Raw genomic sequence first — 18,495 nt, forward strand, 5'->3', positions numbered from 1 at the left:
CCTGTGCTGTGACAAGTGCTTGCTGATGTCCTGCAGCTTAGTGATTCATGGTACAAAGACCAGTGAAATAAAGCACACTTTTTTTTCCTGCTATGGTTCACATCAAGAAAGGAATCAGGCCATTGAATACTGCTTTAAGATGACATCTCGTCCAACCCATGGCCTACATGGAAAAAGCAAACAAAAAACGAACAGTCATACAACATAGTCATTATCATCATCATCATCATCGTTGCCATTTTACACACATACATGTGTGTGTGTGTCTGTGTCTGTGTGCACACATTAAGTCTCATACATGTGTGTTTGTGCTTGTGTGTGTGAAGTAATCATGTCCACAGTGGCCAGGAACAACCGACAACAACATTTACTCGGACTTTTCAACCGATTTCGCCACAAACTTAAAGTATGTCAATCACACATGCTTTCAGAAATATTTGGGACAAAATGGGCTGAGCTGACCTTAACTGCTATACCTCACTCTGACTACCTGTCTACGCTATTATGTGACATACCTGTATAAAATGCCTCATTAACATAAACACAAAGAGGGGTGAAGATATGCTTCTATAAAATACGGATAATGAACCAAAGCCACAAATTATTAATATTTAACTGTGACAAGTCTAGTGTATATAATATATTACTAAATCAGACAAGTCAGTTGTACCTGACTTTCATATTCGTATACAAGCTGAGTGCAATTTCCTTTCTTTCATGTGTGTTGCTATTCTATTGTCTAGGTCATAATTTTCCCATGAATACTATGCATCTATTGTGTGTATTGCTTATGGCCAGAGACTTTTGAGGGGAAGCTAAATGCTTGTTTATTATTAGATATGTTTCACTTTTAAATTTGGAAGCATTTAAAAAATTAGGCTTAGGAGTGGCTGTGTGGTAAGTAGCTTGCTTACAAACCACATGGTTCAGGGTTCAGCACCCACTGCGTGGCACCTTGGGCAAGTGTCTTCTACTATAGCCTTGGGCTGACCAAAGCCTTGTGAGTGGATTTGGTAGATGGAAACTGAAAGAAGCCCATTGTATATATGTTTATATACATATATGTGTGGTGTGTATGTGTGTGTGTGTGTGTGTATATGTTTGTGTGTCTGTGTTTGTGCCCCCAACATCGCTTGACAACCGATGCTGGTGTGTTTACATCCCTGCAACTTAGTAGTTCACCATAAGAGACCCGTTAGAATAAGTACTAGGCTTACAGAGAATAAGTCCTGGGGTCAATTTGCTCAACTAAAGGCGGTGCTCCAGCATGGCCACAGTAAAAGAGTATTCAGTTCTGGTTTTGGTTGTTGTTAATGATTTTTTTGTCTCTGATTTTTGTTATGTGTGTGTGTGTGTGTGTGTGTTTACATCTCCGTAACTTAGCAGTTCAGCAAAAGTCACCGATAGAATAAGAACTAGGCTTAAAAAATAAGTCCCGAGGTAAATTTATTCAACTAAAACTCTTCAAGGTGGTGCTCCAGCATAGCCACAGTCAACTGACTGAAACAAGTAAATGATAAAAGGTATATATATGTATGTATGTGTGTGTATATGTTTCTGTGTGTATGTTTGTCCCCGCAACAACACTTGACAACCGATGCTGGTGTGTTTATGTCCCTGTAACTTAGCAGTTCAGCAAAAGAGACTGATAGAATAAGTACTAGGCTTACAAAGAATAAATCCTGAGGTCGATTTGCTCGACTAAAGGCAGTGCTTCAGCAATGGCCACAGTCAAATGACTGAAACAAATAAAAAGAGTAAAAGAATATATACATACTAGCAAAAAGTCAGCCCTCCAGACGGTTTTCTACTAGCCACTTGATAATATTTTTGCATTTGATTCTCAATTCTAATAATTTTTATGATATTTTACATCGAATCATTTCTTTGTATAATAGTGCTCACCTGCTTAGTAAATATTGCTTTCATTATTTTATCAGTCATAATCTCCCTTTTTTAAACAAACATCAAGGTAGTCCAACTATGTTTAGTGTGCAAAAAGGTCATCTTTAGTTTTGACTTGCGTAAATGTCAGTGTTGTTTGTTAATTTTCATAAAAATTTATTTATTTACTTTTGTCTTAAAGTGAAAGAGAGGAGAAAGTGAAAGAGGTATGTACATGCATATAAAATGGATGTGTGAGAGAGAGGGGGGGAGTGAAAGGGTGTGTTGTCATGTATATGTACATACATAAATATATATGCATACATCTTTTTTGCATGTACATGTGCTTGTGTGTGTGACAGAGAGAGAGAGAGAGAGTGATGTCTAAATGTCACTCTCTCTCTCTCTCTCTCTCTCTCTCTCATACACACATGCACATATACATACAAAAAAGATGTATGTATATTTATTTGTGGCTGTGTGGTAAGTAGCTTGTTTACCAACCACATGGTTCTGGGTTCAGTCCCACTGCGTGGCACCTTGGGCAAGTGTCTTCTACTATAGCCTCAGGCCGACCAAAGCCTTGTGAGTGGATCTGGTAGACGGAAACTGAAAGAAGCCTGTCGTATATATGTGTATATATATATGCGTGTGTGTGTTTGTGTGTTTGTGTTTGTCCCCCTAGCATTGCTTGACAACCGATACTGGTGTGTTTATGTCCCCGTTACTTAGCGGTTCGGCAAAAGAGACCAATAGAATAAGTACTGGGCTTACAAAAGAATAAGTCCCGGGGTCGAGTTGCTCGATTAAAGGCGGTGCTCCAGCATGGCCACAGTCAAATGACTGAAACAATTAAAAGAGTAAAAGAGTATGTATACATGACAACACACCTTTTCACTCACTCTCTCTCTCTCTCTCTCTCACACTCACACACACACACACACACATATACACACATCCATTTCATATACATGTATGTACATTTTCACTTTAAAATGAAAGTAAATAAATAAAACAATTTTTATGGAAATTAACAATGACATTTATGCAAGTCAAAATGAAAGGAAGTTCAGAAAATAAATTTTCCTGAAAACTTCAATTTGTAAAAAAATCTGACTTGCTTAGTAAATATTTCTTTCAAATTTAAACAAACTATGTCTACCATACTAGAAATAGCAGCGATCGCATAGTTATTATTGTAAGGCTTATAGCATTTCAAACAGCCATACCAACAAAATCATTTTCTAATATTTTTTTTTTTATAATTATTCCAGGATATTAAAAATTTTCATTTTATCAAAAATATTCATTTAACAAACTCCAGAAACATTATTCTTGAAATTGTGCCTTGTATCAAAGTTATACAACTATTTCGTCTAATAGTATTCATTCAATAAATGATTTTTTTTACATTACATATATAGAATAAACAGTGGGTTTTGCAAATAGTGAATTAAAACTTGAAATGAAAACATTGAAATGAATATATATTAAATTAGGATTAATAAAAACAGAGACAAGAGAGAGAGTGAGAGATTTTTGCAAATGAAAACAGAAAATTTCGCCTGCAACGAATTAATGTTAAACATTAAAATCTACTCCACAGTGAATGCGATGAATATTTAAATTTGTGTAAAACTTGTAGTTCAATTATTCAATAAACTTCAGAAATTGAAATAACCGGAAATTTCTTGGAATATAAATTTATTAGAAAATTTCCAGACAGTCAAGCCTTTAATAATTGCTTTCTTTTAGTAACTGTTACATACCTAATTAATAAGCAGCTTTCTCCATTATAATATAGATAGATAGATAGATAGATCTCATGGAGATGATGACAAGTGACTGAGATGATTGGTGATATGCCATGCTTGCGGAGAATCAACAAGCCAAGTGAGATTGTAGTTGTGGCTTTTATAAAATATGCTTTTATAAAATACCGATAATAAACCAAAGCCACAAATTATTAATATTTAACTGTGACAAGTCTAGTGTATATAATATATTACTAAATCAGACAAGTCAGTTGTACCTGACTTTCATATTCATATACAAACTTAGTGCAATTTCCTTTCTTTCATGTGTGTTGCTATTCCATTGTCTAGGCCATAATTTTCCCATGAATACTATGCATCTATTGTGTGTATTGTTTATGGCCAGAGACTTTTGAGGGGAAGCTAAATGCTTGTTTATTATTAGATATGTTTCACTTTTAATTTATGTAATTTATGTAATTTATTTAATTTATGGCTCCCATGCCAGTGGCACGTAAAAAGCACTCATTAAGCTCTTAGAGTGGTTGGTGTTAGAAAGGGCATCCAGCCATTGAAACCAGACCAAATCAGATTGGAACCTGATGCAGTTCTTTGGTTTACCAGTTTCAGTCGAACTGTCTAACCCATGCCAGCATGGAAAGCAGATGCTAAATGATGATATATTTATGTGTGTGTGTGTGTGTGTGTGTGTGTGTGTGTGTGTGTGTGTGTGTGTGCATATCATCATCATCGTTTAACATCCTCCTTCCATGTTGGAATGGGTTGGATGGGTTTTGTATCCCTACGTAAATTCTAAAGATATCTTTTTATTTCTTATTTCTTTATTGCCCACAAGGGGCTAAACATAGAGGGATAAAACAAGGACAGACAAACGGATTAAATTGATTATATCGACCCCAGTGTGTAACTGGTACTTAATTTATCGACCCCGAAAGGATGAAAGGCAAAATGAACCTCGGGGGAATTTGAACTCAGAACGTAGTGGCCTTCGAAATACCTATTTCTTTACTACCCACAAGGGGGCTAAACACTGAGAGGACAATCAAGGACAAACAAATGGATTAAATCGACTATATCGACCCCAGTGCGTAACTGGTACTTAATTTATCGACCCCGAAAGGATGAAAGGCAAAGTTGACTTCAGCGGAATTTGAACTCAGAACATAATGGCAGAAGAAATACTGCTAAGCATTTCGCCCGGCGTGCTAACGTTTCTGCCAGCTTGCTGCCTTAGTATATCTTCTTATTTCTATGAGACCTTTTAACATGTAGTTTTATTAACACCCAACCAGTGCTTGATAGATAGTTCATATAGAAACTGTAAGCAGGCAGCGTGTTTTAATTATGTGGAGCATTGGAGATAAATTATTGGTGGAGTACTAAGTACAGTGTTTTGAAGGTGAGACATAGCTGCAATGACATGGGGGGAAGGAAGGCAGGTAAATCTGTTGGGTGTGGCTGAAACGATACACAACTTGCTAGTTCAGAGGAGCAGGAACCATTATTATGTTGATAAAAGAAACAGAAGGAAGGCAGAATGTTTTTGAAACATAGCTGTGATAACGTCTAAAATAGAAGACTTATCTTTATTGCTTAAATTCCAAGCAATTTTTCTTGATTACACTCGATATGTAAGCATAACTATAAACATACATTTCTTGTGTACGATCTCACCGAATCCAGTAAAATCTTGTTAGAGTTGTACATATGATAATACATGACCTATGAGGTAATTCACTATTAATTTTTATCATATGGACTTTATATTTACCAGTGGCCATGAGTGTGAAATTCTCACATTCTTAAATAAAGTCAAAAGCCCATCACACACACACACACACATATATATATATATATATGTATGTATATGTATATATATGTATGTATATGTATATACGTATATGTATATATGTATATACGTATATATATGTATGTATATGTATATACGTATATGTATATATGTTATATAACGTAAATGTATATATTTCTATGTATATGTTATATATGTATATACATAATATATATATATCTATATATACAATATAAATGTATATATTATATATGTATAGATATATATGATATATATATGATATATATTTGTATTATATATATATATATATATATATGATATATATATATATATATATATATATATATATATATATATGTATATATATGAGGTAATTCACTATTGGTATTTCACTATGAGGTAATTCACCTATTAATTTTTATCATATGGACTTTATATTTACCAGTGGCCATGAGTGTGAAATTCTCACATTCTTAAATAAAGTCAAAAGCCCATCACACACAACACACACACATACATATTATAATATAATAATTATATATATTATGTATATATGTATATATATGTATGTATAATATGTATATACGTATATGTCTATAGTATAAGACGTAATATATATGTATGTTATGTATCATACGTATAACTGTAATATATAGATACTATATATTGTATATATATTATATGTATATGTTTATCATTATTGTATATACTATGTATATCTATATAACATAAATGATGTATAATCTATATATGTATATATAGTATATGTATATATATATATATTTGTAGTATCTATATATAGTCTTATGTATATATATATATATGTGTATGTTATCTAGTATTATATATATATATATATATAATATAATTATATTGAATATATATATGTTATATATATAATTATGTATATATATATATATATGTATGTAATAATATATAATATATATATAAAAATAATAATTATAAATATTTTGTATGGTATATATATATATATATTATATATATTATATATATAATATATATATGTATATATGTATATATGATATATATATATATATATATATATATGAATATATGTATATATATTTTTATATATATGTAAGAGATATATGTATATATATATGTATATATATATGTATATATATATGTATATATAGTAGCTATATATGTATAATATAGGTATATATATATGTTATATATTGTATATATAATGTCTATCTATATTTATATCTCTGTATCTATCTATGTATTCTCTATTCTTGTATATATATATATCTATTATGTAGATATATCTGTATCTCTATGTAATATCTCTGTATCTATATATGTATATATATGTATATCTTAAGTATATATATTGTCATAGGATATATATCTATATAGGTCTCTATATATATGTATCTATATATATGTAATATATATCGTATATGTATATATATATATATCATATGTCTCTATCTATCTATATATGGTATATATATATATTATATATATGTATATATCTATATCTGTATATATATGTATATATATCATATCTGTATATATACTATCTATCTGTATCTCTATCTATCTATAGGTATAATATATGTATATGTATGTATATATATATGTATGTATGTATATATATACATCTGTATGTAGTCTCTATATATATGTATGTCTGCTATCTCTATCTATATCTATATATATCATAATATATATAATGTCTCATCATCTCATGTATATATATATGTCTGTATAATATCTACTATGTATGTATATATATAATGTATTGTAATATTATATATGTATATCTTAGATATTTATATATATATATATGTCTATATATAAGTATATATATATAATGTATATCTATATATGTATATCTATATATGTATATATATATATGTATATATATATATGTATATATATATATTGTATATATATATATATATGTATATGTAATATATATATGTATATATATATATGTATATATATATATGTATATATATATATATAGTGATATATATATATATATATATATATGTATATATATATATGTATATGCATTATGTATAATGATATATGTATATATTATATATGTATATATATATATGTATATATATATATATGTTATATATATATGTATATATAATGTATGTCTATATATATATGTGTATATATATATATATATATGTAAAAGGTAAAAGATATGGTTCTAGTTTCTTGGCAAAAATCATCGGTGGTGGTGGCAGCGACGGCAGAAATAATTCCTCTACCTATTTATTAGACTCTCTGGTTATTGTCTAATCAAGGCAATAAAAACAATACTATACCCCCCCCCCACTGCCCCTCAGCCTCTGTGGTTCTTTTAAAGGGTTGAATCTGTGCTAAACACCCCTGAAAGCAAAAGCATTTTTTTCTCTACCTACCAAAAATAGCTTAGCAAGGGACATGTCTTCACAGTCCTCAGACAGCTAAACACCAAGCATTGTGTATTTTGCAATAAGTTATATGTATGTATGCTTCATATATATATATATATATATGTGGCCGTTGCCAGCCTCCACTGGCACCTGTGCCAGTGGTACATAAAAAGCACCCACTACACACACGGAGTGGTTGGCATTAGGAAGGGCATCCAGCTGTAGAAACACTGCCAGATCAGATTGGTGTCTGGTGCAGCCTCCTGGCTTCCCTGACCCCGGTCGAACTGTCCAACCCATGCTAGCATGGAAAACGGACATTAAACGATGATGATGATGATGATGATGATATATATATATAATGTCTATGTGTATGTATGCAGACATGGCTGTGTGGTTAAGAGTTTGCTTCCCTGCCAAGAGGTTTTATGTTCAATCCCACCACATGGCACTTTTGCCAAGTGTTTTCGACTAAAGCCACGTGAGTGCATTTAGTAAGCAGGAACTGAAAGATGCCTATTGTGTGTGTGTGTGTGTGTGTGTGTTTGTGTGTGTCTTTTTCTTGCTATTACGCAATAATTATAAAGGAGTGCTACCATCATGCAATCACTGTTATTCATGTCCAATCTTCTGCAGAAACCTGTTTGGTCGTGGGAAAATATTACGTTGCTGGGAAACATAGGAATTAGCAACAGAAAGGGTATCTAACTCTACAAATCGGTCTCAGGGAATTTTATGTGAGCCTTAGAAATATAGAAAAGTGAACATTAGAACAATGAGGATATATAAAACAATAATACATAAATGTACATATATTTACATACATACATACATACATTACATACATACATGCGTGCATACATAATACATCCATACATACATGCGTGCATACATACATACATACATGCATGCATTCATAATACATACATACATGCGTGCATAGATACATTACATACATACATACATACATGCATGCATACATAATACATCCATACATACATGCGTGCATACATACATACATACATACATTACATACATACATGTGTGCATACATAATACATCCATACATACATGCGTACATACATACATTACATAGATGTGTACATACATACATACATGTTTATGTGTTTGTATCATCTTGTGTTTCATTGAATGTAGGCTATTGCGGCAAGTGAATTTTAAGGTTTCTGGGAGGAACTAAAATTGTGCTTGAAGGATTTTGCATGAAAAAATTGACTATCTTCAGTTCTTCTCATTCAATTTCTTCCACCTGGTGTTGTAAATTCTGTCAAGTGGGTCTAAAAGATAGTCTTTCAAGTTTGTCATCTTGTTAGCGTTTCTGTATTTGTTGACAATTTCTCTCTTTTTATCTGGTTTCCTTTTGTAATTGTGTTTATTCTTAGGTCCAGATTATGGCTATTTCTGTCCGGAATTACTTTTTGGGATATAATTCCTGTTCCTTTATATAATGTTGGAATAGAGAGTGAGAGATTCCAATGATGCTACCGGGACATGCACACATGAATGATTTTGGCACATGTACTTGCACACTGACAATAATTAACCGTGTGTAGACATGTCTGCATGCCATTAGTGTTTTTGTGTCTGCATGTGCCAAGCATGTTGATTACTTTCCCTGATGATATAACATGCACACCTTACAGCAGGTTTCTGTAAAGATTCAATATCTTTCTAACAACAAAGAACTTGTAAATATTTCAACTGAGTTACCAATGACTGAGATCAAATACAATTGGAATGGTCTGTATCTCAGTATGGAGACAACTGATTGAAAATGTCTAATTGACTTTCATCTTTAATTTATTTCTTCTATCTAACAAAAGACAGGTGTTGAAAGTTTCTAAAAGGCTTGCTATATTATCTAAATATCCTGGAATTAATCACTTAGAAAACCGTTTAATATACTTTGTCCCTACAGCTCATTAATATCTGAAATTAATATTATTTCATATCCAATTTTATTTACTCCATAGAAATTTTGATGCGAGAGGTTCTTTTCCTCATTAAATCCCATATTTAAAATACCAAACAAATGTGTTTATTTCTGTGTTCTTTCTTTACAGGTGGTCCACAAAACCAGATTGTCCCAGTATCAAGTGTAACACATGATTTCGCGTATCTAATTGAGAAAAACAAACATCTTGAACTGCAAGTGTCCAATCTTCTGCAAGAATTAGAAGATCTTCGTACGATAAAGCATGTTCCACATGTCCATCAAGCAGGCTATGGAGAATTAAAACTAGATGTTATCCAAAAGTCACAGGATTTAATCAGAGCTAAGGATGCCTTACAAAGTAAGATTTTGTCAAACGAAAACTATTTCATTAAAAGCAGCACAATGCAAAGTATTTTCATCTCTGCTTTACAATTTCATATACACACACAAACACACACACATATATATAGTGGCTGTATGGTAAGTAGCTTGCTTACCAACTACATGGTTCCAGGTTCAGTCCTACTGTATGGCACCTTGGCAAGTGTCTTCTACTATAGCCTCGGGCCAACCAAAGTGGATCTGGTAGACGGAAACTGAAATAAGACCATCGAATACGTATATGTGTGTGTGTGTATATGTTTGTGTGTCTGTGTTTGTCCCCCATCATCACTTGATAACTGATGTTGGTGTATTTATGTCTCCATAACTTAGCAGTTCGGCAAAAGAGAGTGATAGAATAAGTACTAGGCTTACAAAAAATAAGTCCTGGGGTCGATTTGTTCTACTAAAGGCGGTGCTCCAGCATGGCTGCAGTCAAATGACTGAAACAAATAAGAGAATAAAAGAATATGTATGTATATACATACATACACACACACACACACAAACACACACACATATATATAGTGGCTGTATGGTAAGTAGCTTGCTTACCAACTACATGGTTCCAGGTTCAGTCCTACTGTATGGCACCTTGGCAAGTGTCTTCTACTATAGCCTCGGGCCAACCAAAGTGGATCTGGTAGACGGAAACTGAAATAAGACCATCGAATACGTATATGTGTGTGTGTGTATATGTTTGTGTGTCTGTGTTTGTCCCCCATCATCACTTGATAACTGATGTTGGTGTATTTATGTCTCCATAACTTAGCAGTTCGGCAAAAGAGAGTGATAGAATAAGTACTAGGCTTACAAAAAATAAGTCCTGGGGTCGATTTGTTCTACTAAAGGCGGTGCTCCAGCATGGCTGCAGTCAAATGACTGAAACAAATAAGAGAATAAAAGAATATGTATGTATATACATACATACACACACACACACACAAACACACACACACACACACACACACACACACACACAATACTGGTTTCAAATTTTGGCACAAGGCCAGCAAGTTTGTGGGAGTGGGTTAGTCAATTACATCAACCCCAGTCCTCAACTGGTACCTATTTATTCAACCCTGAAAGGATGAAAGGCAAAGTGGCCCTTGTGGTATTTGAACTCTGAATATAAATGCAGATGAAATGTTACTAAGCATTTTGCCCAGCATGCTAACAATCCTGCCAGCTCAGCACCATTATTTATATGTAAAAAGCACCAACTGATCGTGGCTGCTCCTAGCTTCCCCTGACACCTGTACCGGTGGTACATAAAAAGCACTCACTACACTCACGGAGTGGTTGGCATTAGGAAGGGCATCCAGCTGTAGAAACACTGCCAGATCAGACTGGAGCCTGGTGCAGCCACCTGGCTTCCCAGACCCTGGTCGAACCGTCCAGCCCGTGCTAGTATGGAAAACGGACGTTAAACGATGATGATGAACACTAAAAATTAAACAAAGTTAAAAATCAAAAAGTCGGGTGGGATAGGATTTTGGAAAACCTGTTTTTTTGTTGTTGTTGTCGTTTTTTCTTTGTGACAAAATCATATTTTCTGCTGAATGTAAACATAGAAATCCAAAAAGGATTTTGGAAAGAAAAGAAAAAAGAAATTACATATAAGGTGACTCAGCACCGCATCTGCCAAATTATGTGAAAGACATTTAGAACAACCTAATCTTAAAAGATGAAATGTGGTGCCAATGGCTATAAGGAAATCTAGCAGTGTCACTGACTGCTAAAAGAAAATCATCATCATCATCATCATCATCATCATCACCACCACCACCACCACCACCACCACCACCACCACCACCATCATCATCATCATCATCATCATTTAATGTCTTCCTTCCATGCTGGCATGGGTCGGACAGTTTGACAGGAGTCAGAAGACTGCAACCAAGCTCTGCTGTCCTTCCAGACATTAACCACTTTACAGAGCATACAAAAGTGCTCTTTGCATGGCACCAACAAATTGATATTTGGTCTTGAAACTGCATTGGGTTAAAATAATAGTTACATCTGGGATGTATATACAAAATGTAGAATGATGCTAACAGTAATATTTTGTCTTAGAGGAAAACATCTCTTTAGAGACTTGGTGTGTTGAAAACACAGCTAACTCAGAATGACATCAGCGAATCATCAGATACTAGTGTTTTGGTTTGATTTAACCTTCTCAGTGACAAACACCTCTCATGATTCTGAGCTAAGCCATCTCTTTTGTTCCAATGTAGAAATCAGCAAACAAAACATGCACCTTTATTCCCTTTAATATGTAGTTGTTTGAATTCAGTATTATTTTTCTAAACTTGAGATAATATGCTTTCAATATATTCTGCAGGTTAACATTACTTTGAAACTGCATTCTTAGAACTATTTCTTAGCTACACACATTAAAATGTTTTCCCCTTCAGTCTCCTTATTTAAATTAATTTAATTACATAAGTTAGTTTTTCTACTTTGACTATTCGGCCTACTACTCTTTTTCCTTGTTCTTCCCCAGCTATTGTATGGGTTTGAATTAAGGAATCCACTTCTATTATGTTATGTAATATCTTATAATATCTAAAACTATTATATTTGCATTTGGTTTGCAAGAATCTTGTTGTGAACTCATGTATTGAAACAGAATTTGTTGTACATTGGGGTCATTGCCAGTAATAATTGAACACACTTGTTCTATTTCACGTCTTTTATTATTATTGTTGTTGTTGTTGTTGTTGTTGTCGTCGTCGTCCTTGTCATCGTCATCATCATCATCATCATTATTATTATTATTCAGTAGTTTTATTTTTATAGCGTGCTTTCACTTCACTACCGAGCGCAGCTCTATGTGCCTTGGGTATGTGCTGTGATTTGTTGTGATTATTATTATTATCATTATTATTATTATTATTATTATTAGTCAATGTATTGACATTTAACCAATTAATTAATTGATTGTTTGATTAATTGTTCGGTCAATCAAACTATCATTGCCATTAATGACCTCATTAAACACATGCCCTTTCTACTCCAGATCTGCTTCAGGTCTTTTCACCTGTCTTTATGTTTTATAAAAGCTAAAACTATTAACTGGAAGATTGATTTTTTTTTTTTTCGTAGTGGTGTATGGGAATGCTGAAATAATTATTCTGCTTGTTAAATTGTTTTATTATTTTGAGATCATTACTGATCTGTACCTATTAATTAATAGGTACCTATTCACTATCAATAACATTCTATTCAATAGATGTGATGGTTATGTCTAGTTCAATATTATTTTTAAATAAATTATTTGGTGTCCCTTGTTATTTCTAATAAATATTTTCATGAATTTTAGCCCTTAAAGCAGATCGAAAACGCTTAAAAGCTGAGAAGCTAGAACTTCTAAATCAGATTAAAAAATTATACAGTACATTAGAAGAAAAGGAAAATGAATTACGAGACTTTCTTCGAAATTATGAACAACAGATAGCTGAAAATGATGAAAACATGAGACAGGTAAGATTTTGCAGGCAATTTAGAACCTTTTTAACTTGTGTTACATAAAATCTACAAATTTTGTAGACCATAGTTTATTAAAACATAAAACTAAGACAAAAACAGTTGATATAAAACAATTTTTGTTTTGGAACAGTGGATGCTGAAGCAAATAATGCTATAAATAACAGCATGTGAATATTGGATTTAAACTTAAATTTTGGCTCAAGGTCAGTAATGTCAGGGGAAGGGGTAAGTTAGTTACATCGACCCCAGTGCTCAAGTGGTATTTATTTTAACCCTTTTCATTCCCTACATAGGCGTAGGAGTGGCAGTGTGGCAAGTAGCTTGCTTACGAACCACATGGTTCCGGGTTCAGTCCCACTGCGTGACACCTTGGGCAGGTGTCTTCTACTATAGCCTCGGGCCAACCAAAGCCTTGTGAGTGAATTTGGTAGACGGAAGCTGAAATAAGCCTGTCGTATATGTTTGTGTGTGTGTCTGTTTGTCTCCCCCAACATCACTTGACAACCGATGCTGGTGTGTTTACGTCCCTGTAACTTAGCTGTTCGGCAAAAAGAGACCAATAGAATAAGTACTAGGCTTACAAAGAATAAGTCCTGGGGTCGATTTGCTCGACTAAAGGCGGTGCTCCAGCATGGCTGCAGTCAAATGACTAAAACAAGTAAAATGAGAGAAAAAAAAAGAAAAGGATCAAAGACAAAGTTAACCTCAGCAGAATTTGAACTCAGAGCATAGGGACAGACAAAATGCCACTATGGATGCCTAATGATTCTGCCAGCTTACCCTCTTAAGTAGCATGTAAATATTGTTCTAGAAGACTCTATTGGATAGAGAAAGGCAAATGTTAAGCCTCCTAGACTTTGACTTTTTCTATCCAAAAGGTGTTTTTCAGCCCAGTATTTACATACTGTTATTTATAGCGTTATCTGCTTCAAGAGCCACTGTTCCAAGAAAAGAATTACTTCATGTTTTGTCAACATTTATGAATTCTTATGAAGTCAAGGTATGATTACTTTTTTTAACATTTGATCATTATATATGTTGAAATAAATGAATAATTACGATAAATTTATATTTCAACATATTATATATCTTTTAATTTTAGTTGACTTCAGAAAAAGAACATGTCGAATGTGAAAAGTGGGAGATCATTAAACGGGCCCGAGAAGCTGCAGAAAGATGTGTGATGCTTCAATCAAGACTTGATTCAAAGGAACAAATAATCAATCAGATGAAACAAGATTTACTTCAAGTAAGTTCAAATCCTGCCAAATCTTCTTGAGGTCCATTTTGCTTTCGTGTTTTTTTTTGGTGGGGGGGGGGGTCGATATATAAAGTAACAGTTCAGTTCAGAGGTTGGATCAATTCCTTTCTCTTTCAAAGAAATCTGACTTGGAAACAGCTGGAATCCACCAAGATTAAAATGGCCAAGACATGTGTCATTATTATTTCTTTATTGCCCACAAGGGGGCTAAACACAGAGGGGACAAACAAGGACAGACAAACGGATTAAGTCGATTACATCGACCCCAGTGCGTAACTGGTACTTATTTAATCGACCTCGATAGGATGAAAGGCAAAGTCGACCTCGGCTGAATTTGAACTCGGAACGTAATGACAGACGAAATACGGCTACGCATTTCGCCCGGCGTGCTAACGTTTCTGCCAGCTCGCCGCTGGCATATTGTGTCATTATGTCACACATAGACCCTACAAGACCTCTGTTAGAAGTCAAGGACCTCTGTACATGTGTGTGTGTATGATAAACAGTGATGATGCTAATGTGTATGTGTGTACACACACATACACATATGTGCTATCCTGCACCCTCAGTCACAACTAGTGGCTATTGAATTTTTCCTTTTTGGTTTTATATTGCTTATAGGTGCAGGAGTGGCTGTGTGGTAGTTAGCTTGCTTACCAACCACATGGTTCTGGGTTCAGTCCCAGTGCGTGGCACCTTGGGCAAATATCTTCTACTATAACCTCGGGTCAACCAAAGCCTTGTGAGTGGATTTGGTGGACAGAAACTGAAAGAAGACCGTCGTATATATGTGTGTGGTGGGTGGAGACAAACATTGACACACAAATAAATAAATATATATATATACACACACACACTCACACACACACACACACACATATCATCATCATCATCGTTTAACGTCCGTTCTCCATGCTAGCATGGGTTGGACGGTTCGACCAGGGATCTGGGAAGCCAGAAGGCTGCACCAGGCTCCGGTCTTATCTGGCAATGTTTCTACAGCTGGATGCCCTTCCTAACGCCAACCACTCCGCGAATGTAGTGGGTGCTTTTTACGTGCCACCTGCACTGGAGCCAGGTGAGGCTGGCATCGTCCACGGTCGCATTGGTGCAATTTACGTGCCACCTGCACGGAAGCCAGTCGAGGTGGCACTGGCTTCGGCCACGATTCGGATGGTGCTTTTTACGTGCCACTGACACGGAAGCCAGTCGAGGCGACGCTGGCATCGGCCATATATATATATATACACACACATCCTGGTTTGTTTTAGGTTCTGTCTATCAAATGCACTCACATAGTTTTGGTCAGCCCAAGGCTATAGTAGAAGACACTTGCCCAAAGTGCCATGCAGTGGGACTGAACCTGGAATCACATGTTTGGTAAACAAGCTACTTATGACACAGCCACTCCTATATATATATATAATATATATATATATTTCCAATATAAGGTGTCATGGTAATTTAACTGATTGAGAATTTCAATGAAATAGAAGTGTGGCATATCTGCATGAGTAGGTGTGCTTGACTTGACCTGGTTTAACTGGTTTTTGAAGAATTAACTTTTATGATTACTTTGTCACTAATTAAATTGTGTAACCAGTATCAGCAGCAGGGCCAAGGTCATCTTCTTTCACTGGCTGTCGTTGTAAAATACTCTACTTGTACACAGAGCATGTTTTAATATCAGTGTCTACTCTCAGATCTTGTTACTTCATATATTTTTGTATGGTTTTAAAATCCAGATAGTTTCTGAAACGCTCCTATTGTTAATGATTTGTAGATAAGGAATCTTATCTTAGAGTTTTTCTCTTGAATTTAATGTTTAAAGAATCAATAAATTTCTGGCTTTTCAAACCAGTGAATCTGTAATCACCAGTGAATTGAGCATGTTTCAGGTTCAATCCCATTGCTAAGCATCTTGAGTGAGTGTCTTCTGTTGGGAATCCTGAACAACAAAAGGCTTGTAAGTGGATTTAGTAGACAGAAACTGAAAAAAGTCTGTGATATATGTGTTTTTGCGTGTGTGTGTCCCACCACCACTTGACAACCGGTGTTGGTTTGTTTGTGGCCCCTTGACTTAACTTAGTGGTTCAGCAAAAGAAACCAATAGAATAAGTACCAGGCTTATAAGAAAAAGTACTGGAACCAATTTGTTCAACTAAACCCTTCAAGATGGTGCCCAGCATGGCTGCAGTCCAATGATTGAAACAAGTAAAAAATTAAATGTGTGCGTGTGTATAAAGATGTATCTAATGATATATACATATGTAAAAGCACACTAGAAATATTGGGTTGTCCGGAAAGTTTGTGCCAATTTATAGTAGCTTACCTTTCGATTTATTTTAGAATATGGTTGAGTCCATAAAATAGGATTTGACTACACCTCCATTTAAGCTATCTTTTCGTGGAAGAAGATTTATGTTCCTATAACCTGTGTTAATTCTGTAACCCCTTAAAATGAAAGATAAGAAAGTTCATTTTCGGCACTTGATGCTTTGGGAACCAGACAAAAATTGCTGCAGCTCGGCTGGGATGTGTTACCCCACCCTCCATATTCATCAGATATTGTTCCTTCAGATTTCCACTTATTCAGGTCTCTGCAGAGTAGTCTTAATGGTAAAAATTTCAATTCTTTGGATAATCTAAAAAGATACCTTGATGAATTCTTTGCCATGAAACCTCAATTCTGGGAAGAGGGTATTTTCAAGTTAAAGGAAAGATGGAGATGCATTGTGCAATAAAATGGTTCATATTTACTTAATTAAAAATGTGATGGCAAGTATTTATTGACCTTTTTCTTTCTTTTAAAAATCGGCATGAACTTTCCGGACAACCCAATATTATTATTTACATTTCACTGTATAGTTGAGATATTCGTCACAGTAAAATGTCAGTTAATAGCTTGGAACTTAAATGGGATGGCGACAGTAAAATGCCATCGGTTCATTAAATCCAGGTTAGATGAAAGACAATTCAGTCACTAACAGTTACCATCCTATTTTGATTTCAGACAATCATTTTGACTTGACCATCACCAACACGTTGTCAAATGATGATGATGATAATGATAAAAATAATAATCATTTCAGCTTTAGGGACAAGCCCTGAAATTTTGTGGGAAGGGACTGATTGATTATATCAGCGTCAATCCTTATTTAAAATAAGCAGTGGTGTTGGTGTAATCAACTAGGATGAATAGCAAAGTTGACCTGAGCAGAATTTGAACTCAGAATGTAAAGGTGAATGAGATGCAGCTAAGCATTATGTCCAGCATGCTAACATTTCTTATTTCTTTATTGCCCACAAGGGGCCAAACATAGAGGGGACAAACAAGGACAGACAAACGGATTAAGTCGATTATATCGACCCCAGTGCGTAACTGGTACTTAATTTATCGATCCCAAAAGGATGAAAGGCAAAGTCGACCTCGGCGGAATTTGAACTCAGAACGTAACAGCAGACGAAATACCTGTTTATTTACTACCCACAAGGGGCAAAACACAGAGAGGACAAATAAGAACAGA

At 34.4% G+C, this 18,495-nt stretch overlaps 1 protein-coding gene across 1 annotated transcript in view; it reads left to right on the forward strand.

The window, feature by feature from the left end:
- The first annotated feature begins 9,523 nt into the window (after positions 1-9,523).
- Positions 9,524-18,495, forward strand: part of LOC115222077 (kazrin) — a 30,669-nt gene continuing 21,697 nt past the window's right edge. Inside the window, exons 1-4 of the mRNA XM_029792176.2 lie at positions 9,524-9,647; positions 9,959-10,189; positions 13,541-13,701; positions 14,810-14,956. Of these exons, the coding sequence (XP_029648036.1) occupies positions 9,524-9,647; positions 9,959-10,189; positions 13,541-13,701; positions 14,810-14,956 (663 nt within the window). The remainder of the gene's footprint in view (positions 9,648-9,958; positions 10,190-13,540; positions 13,702-14,809; positions 14,957-18,495) is intronic.

Source organism: Octopus sinensis, linkage group LG19 (genome assembly GCF_006345805.1).
Source record: "Octopus sinensis linkage group LG19, ASM634580v1, whole genome shotgun sequence".
Classification (NCBI taxonomy): Eukaryota; Metazoa; Mollusca; class Cephalopoda; order Octopoda; family Octopodidae; genus Octopus; species Octopus sinensis.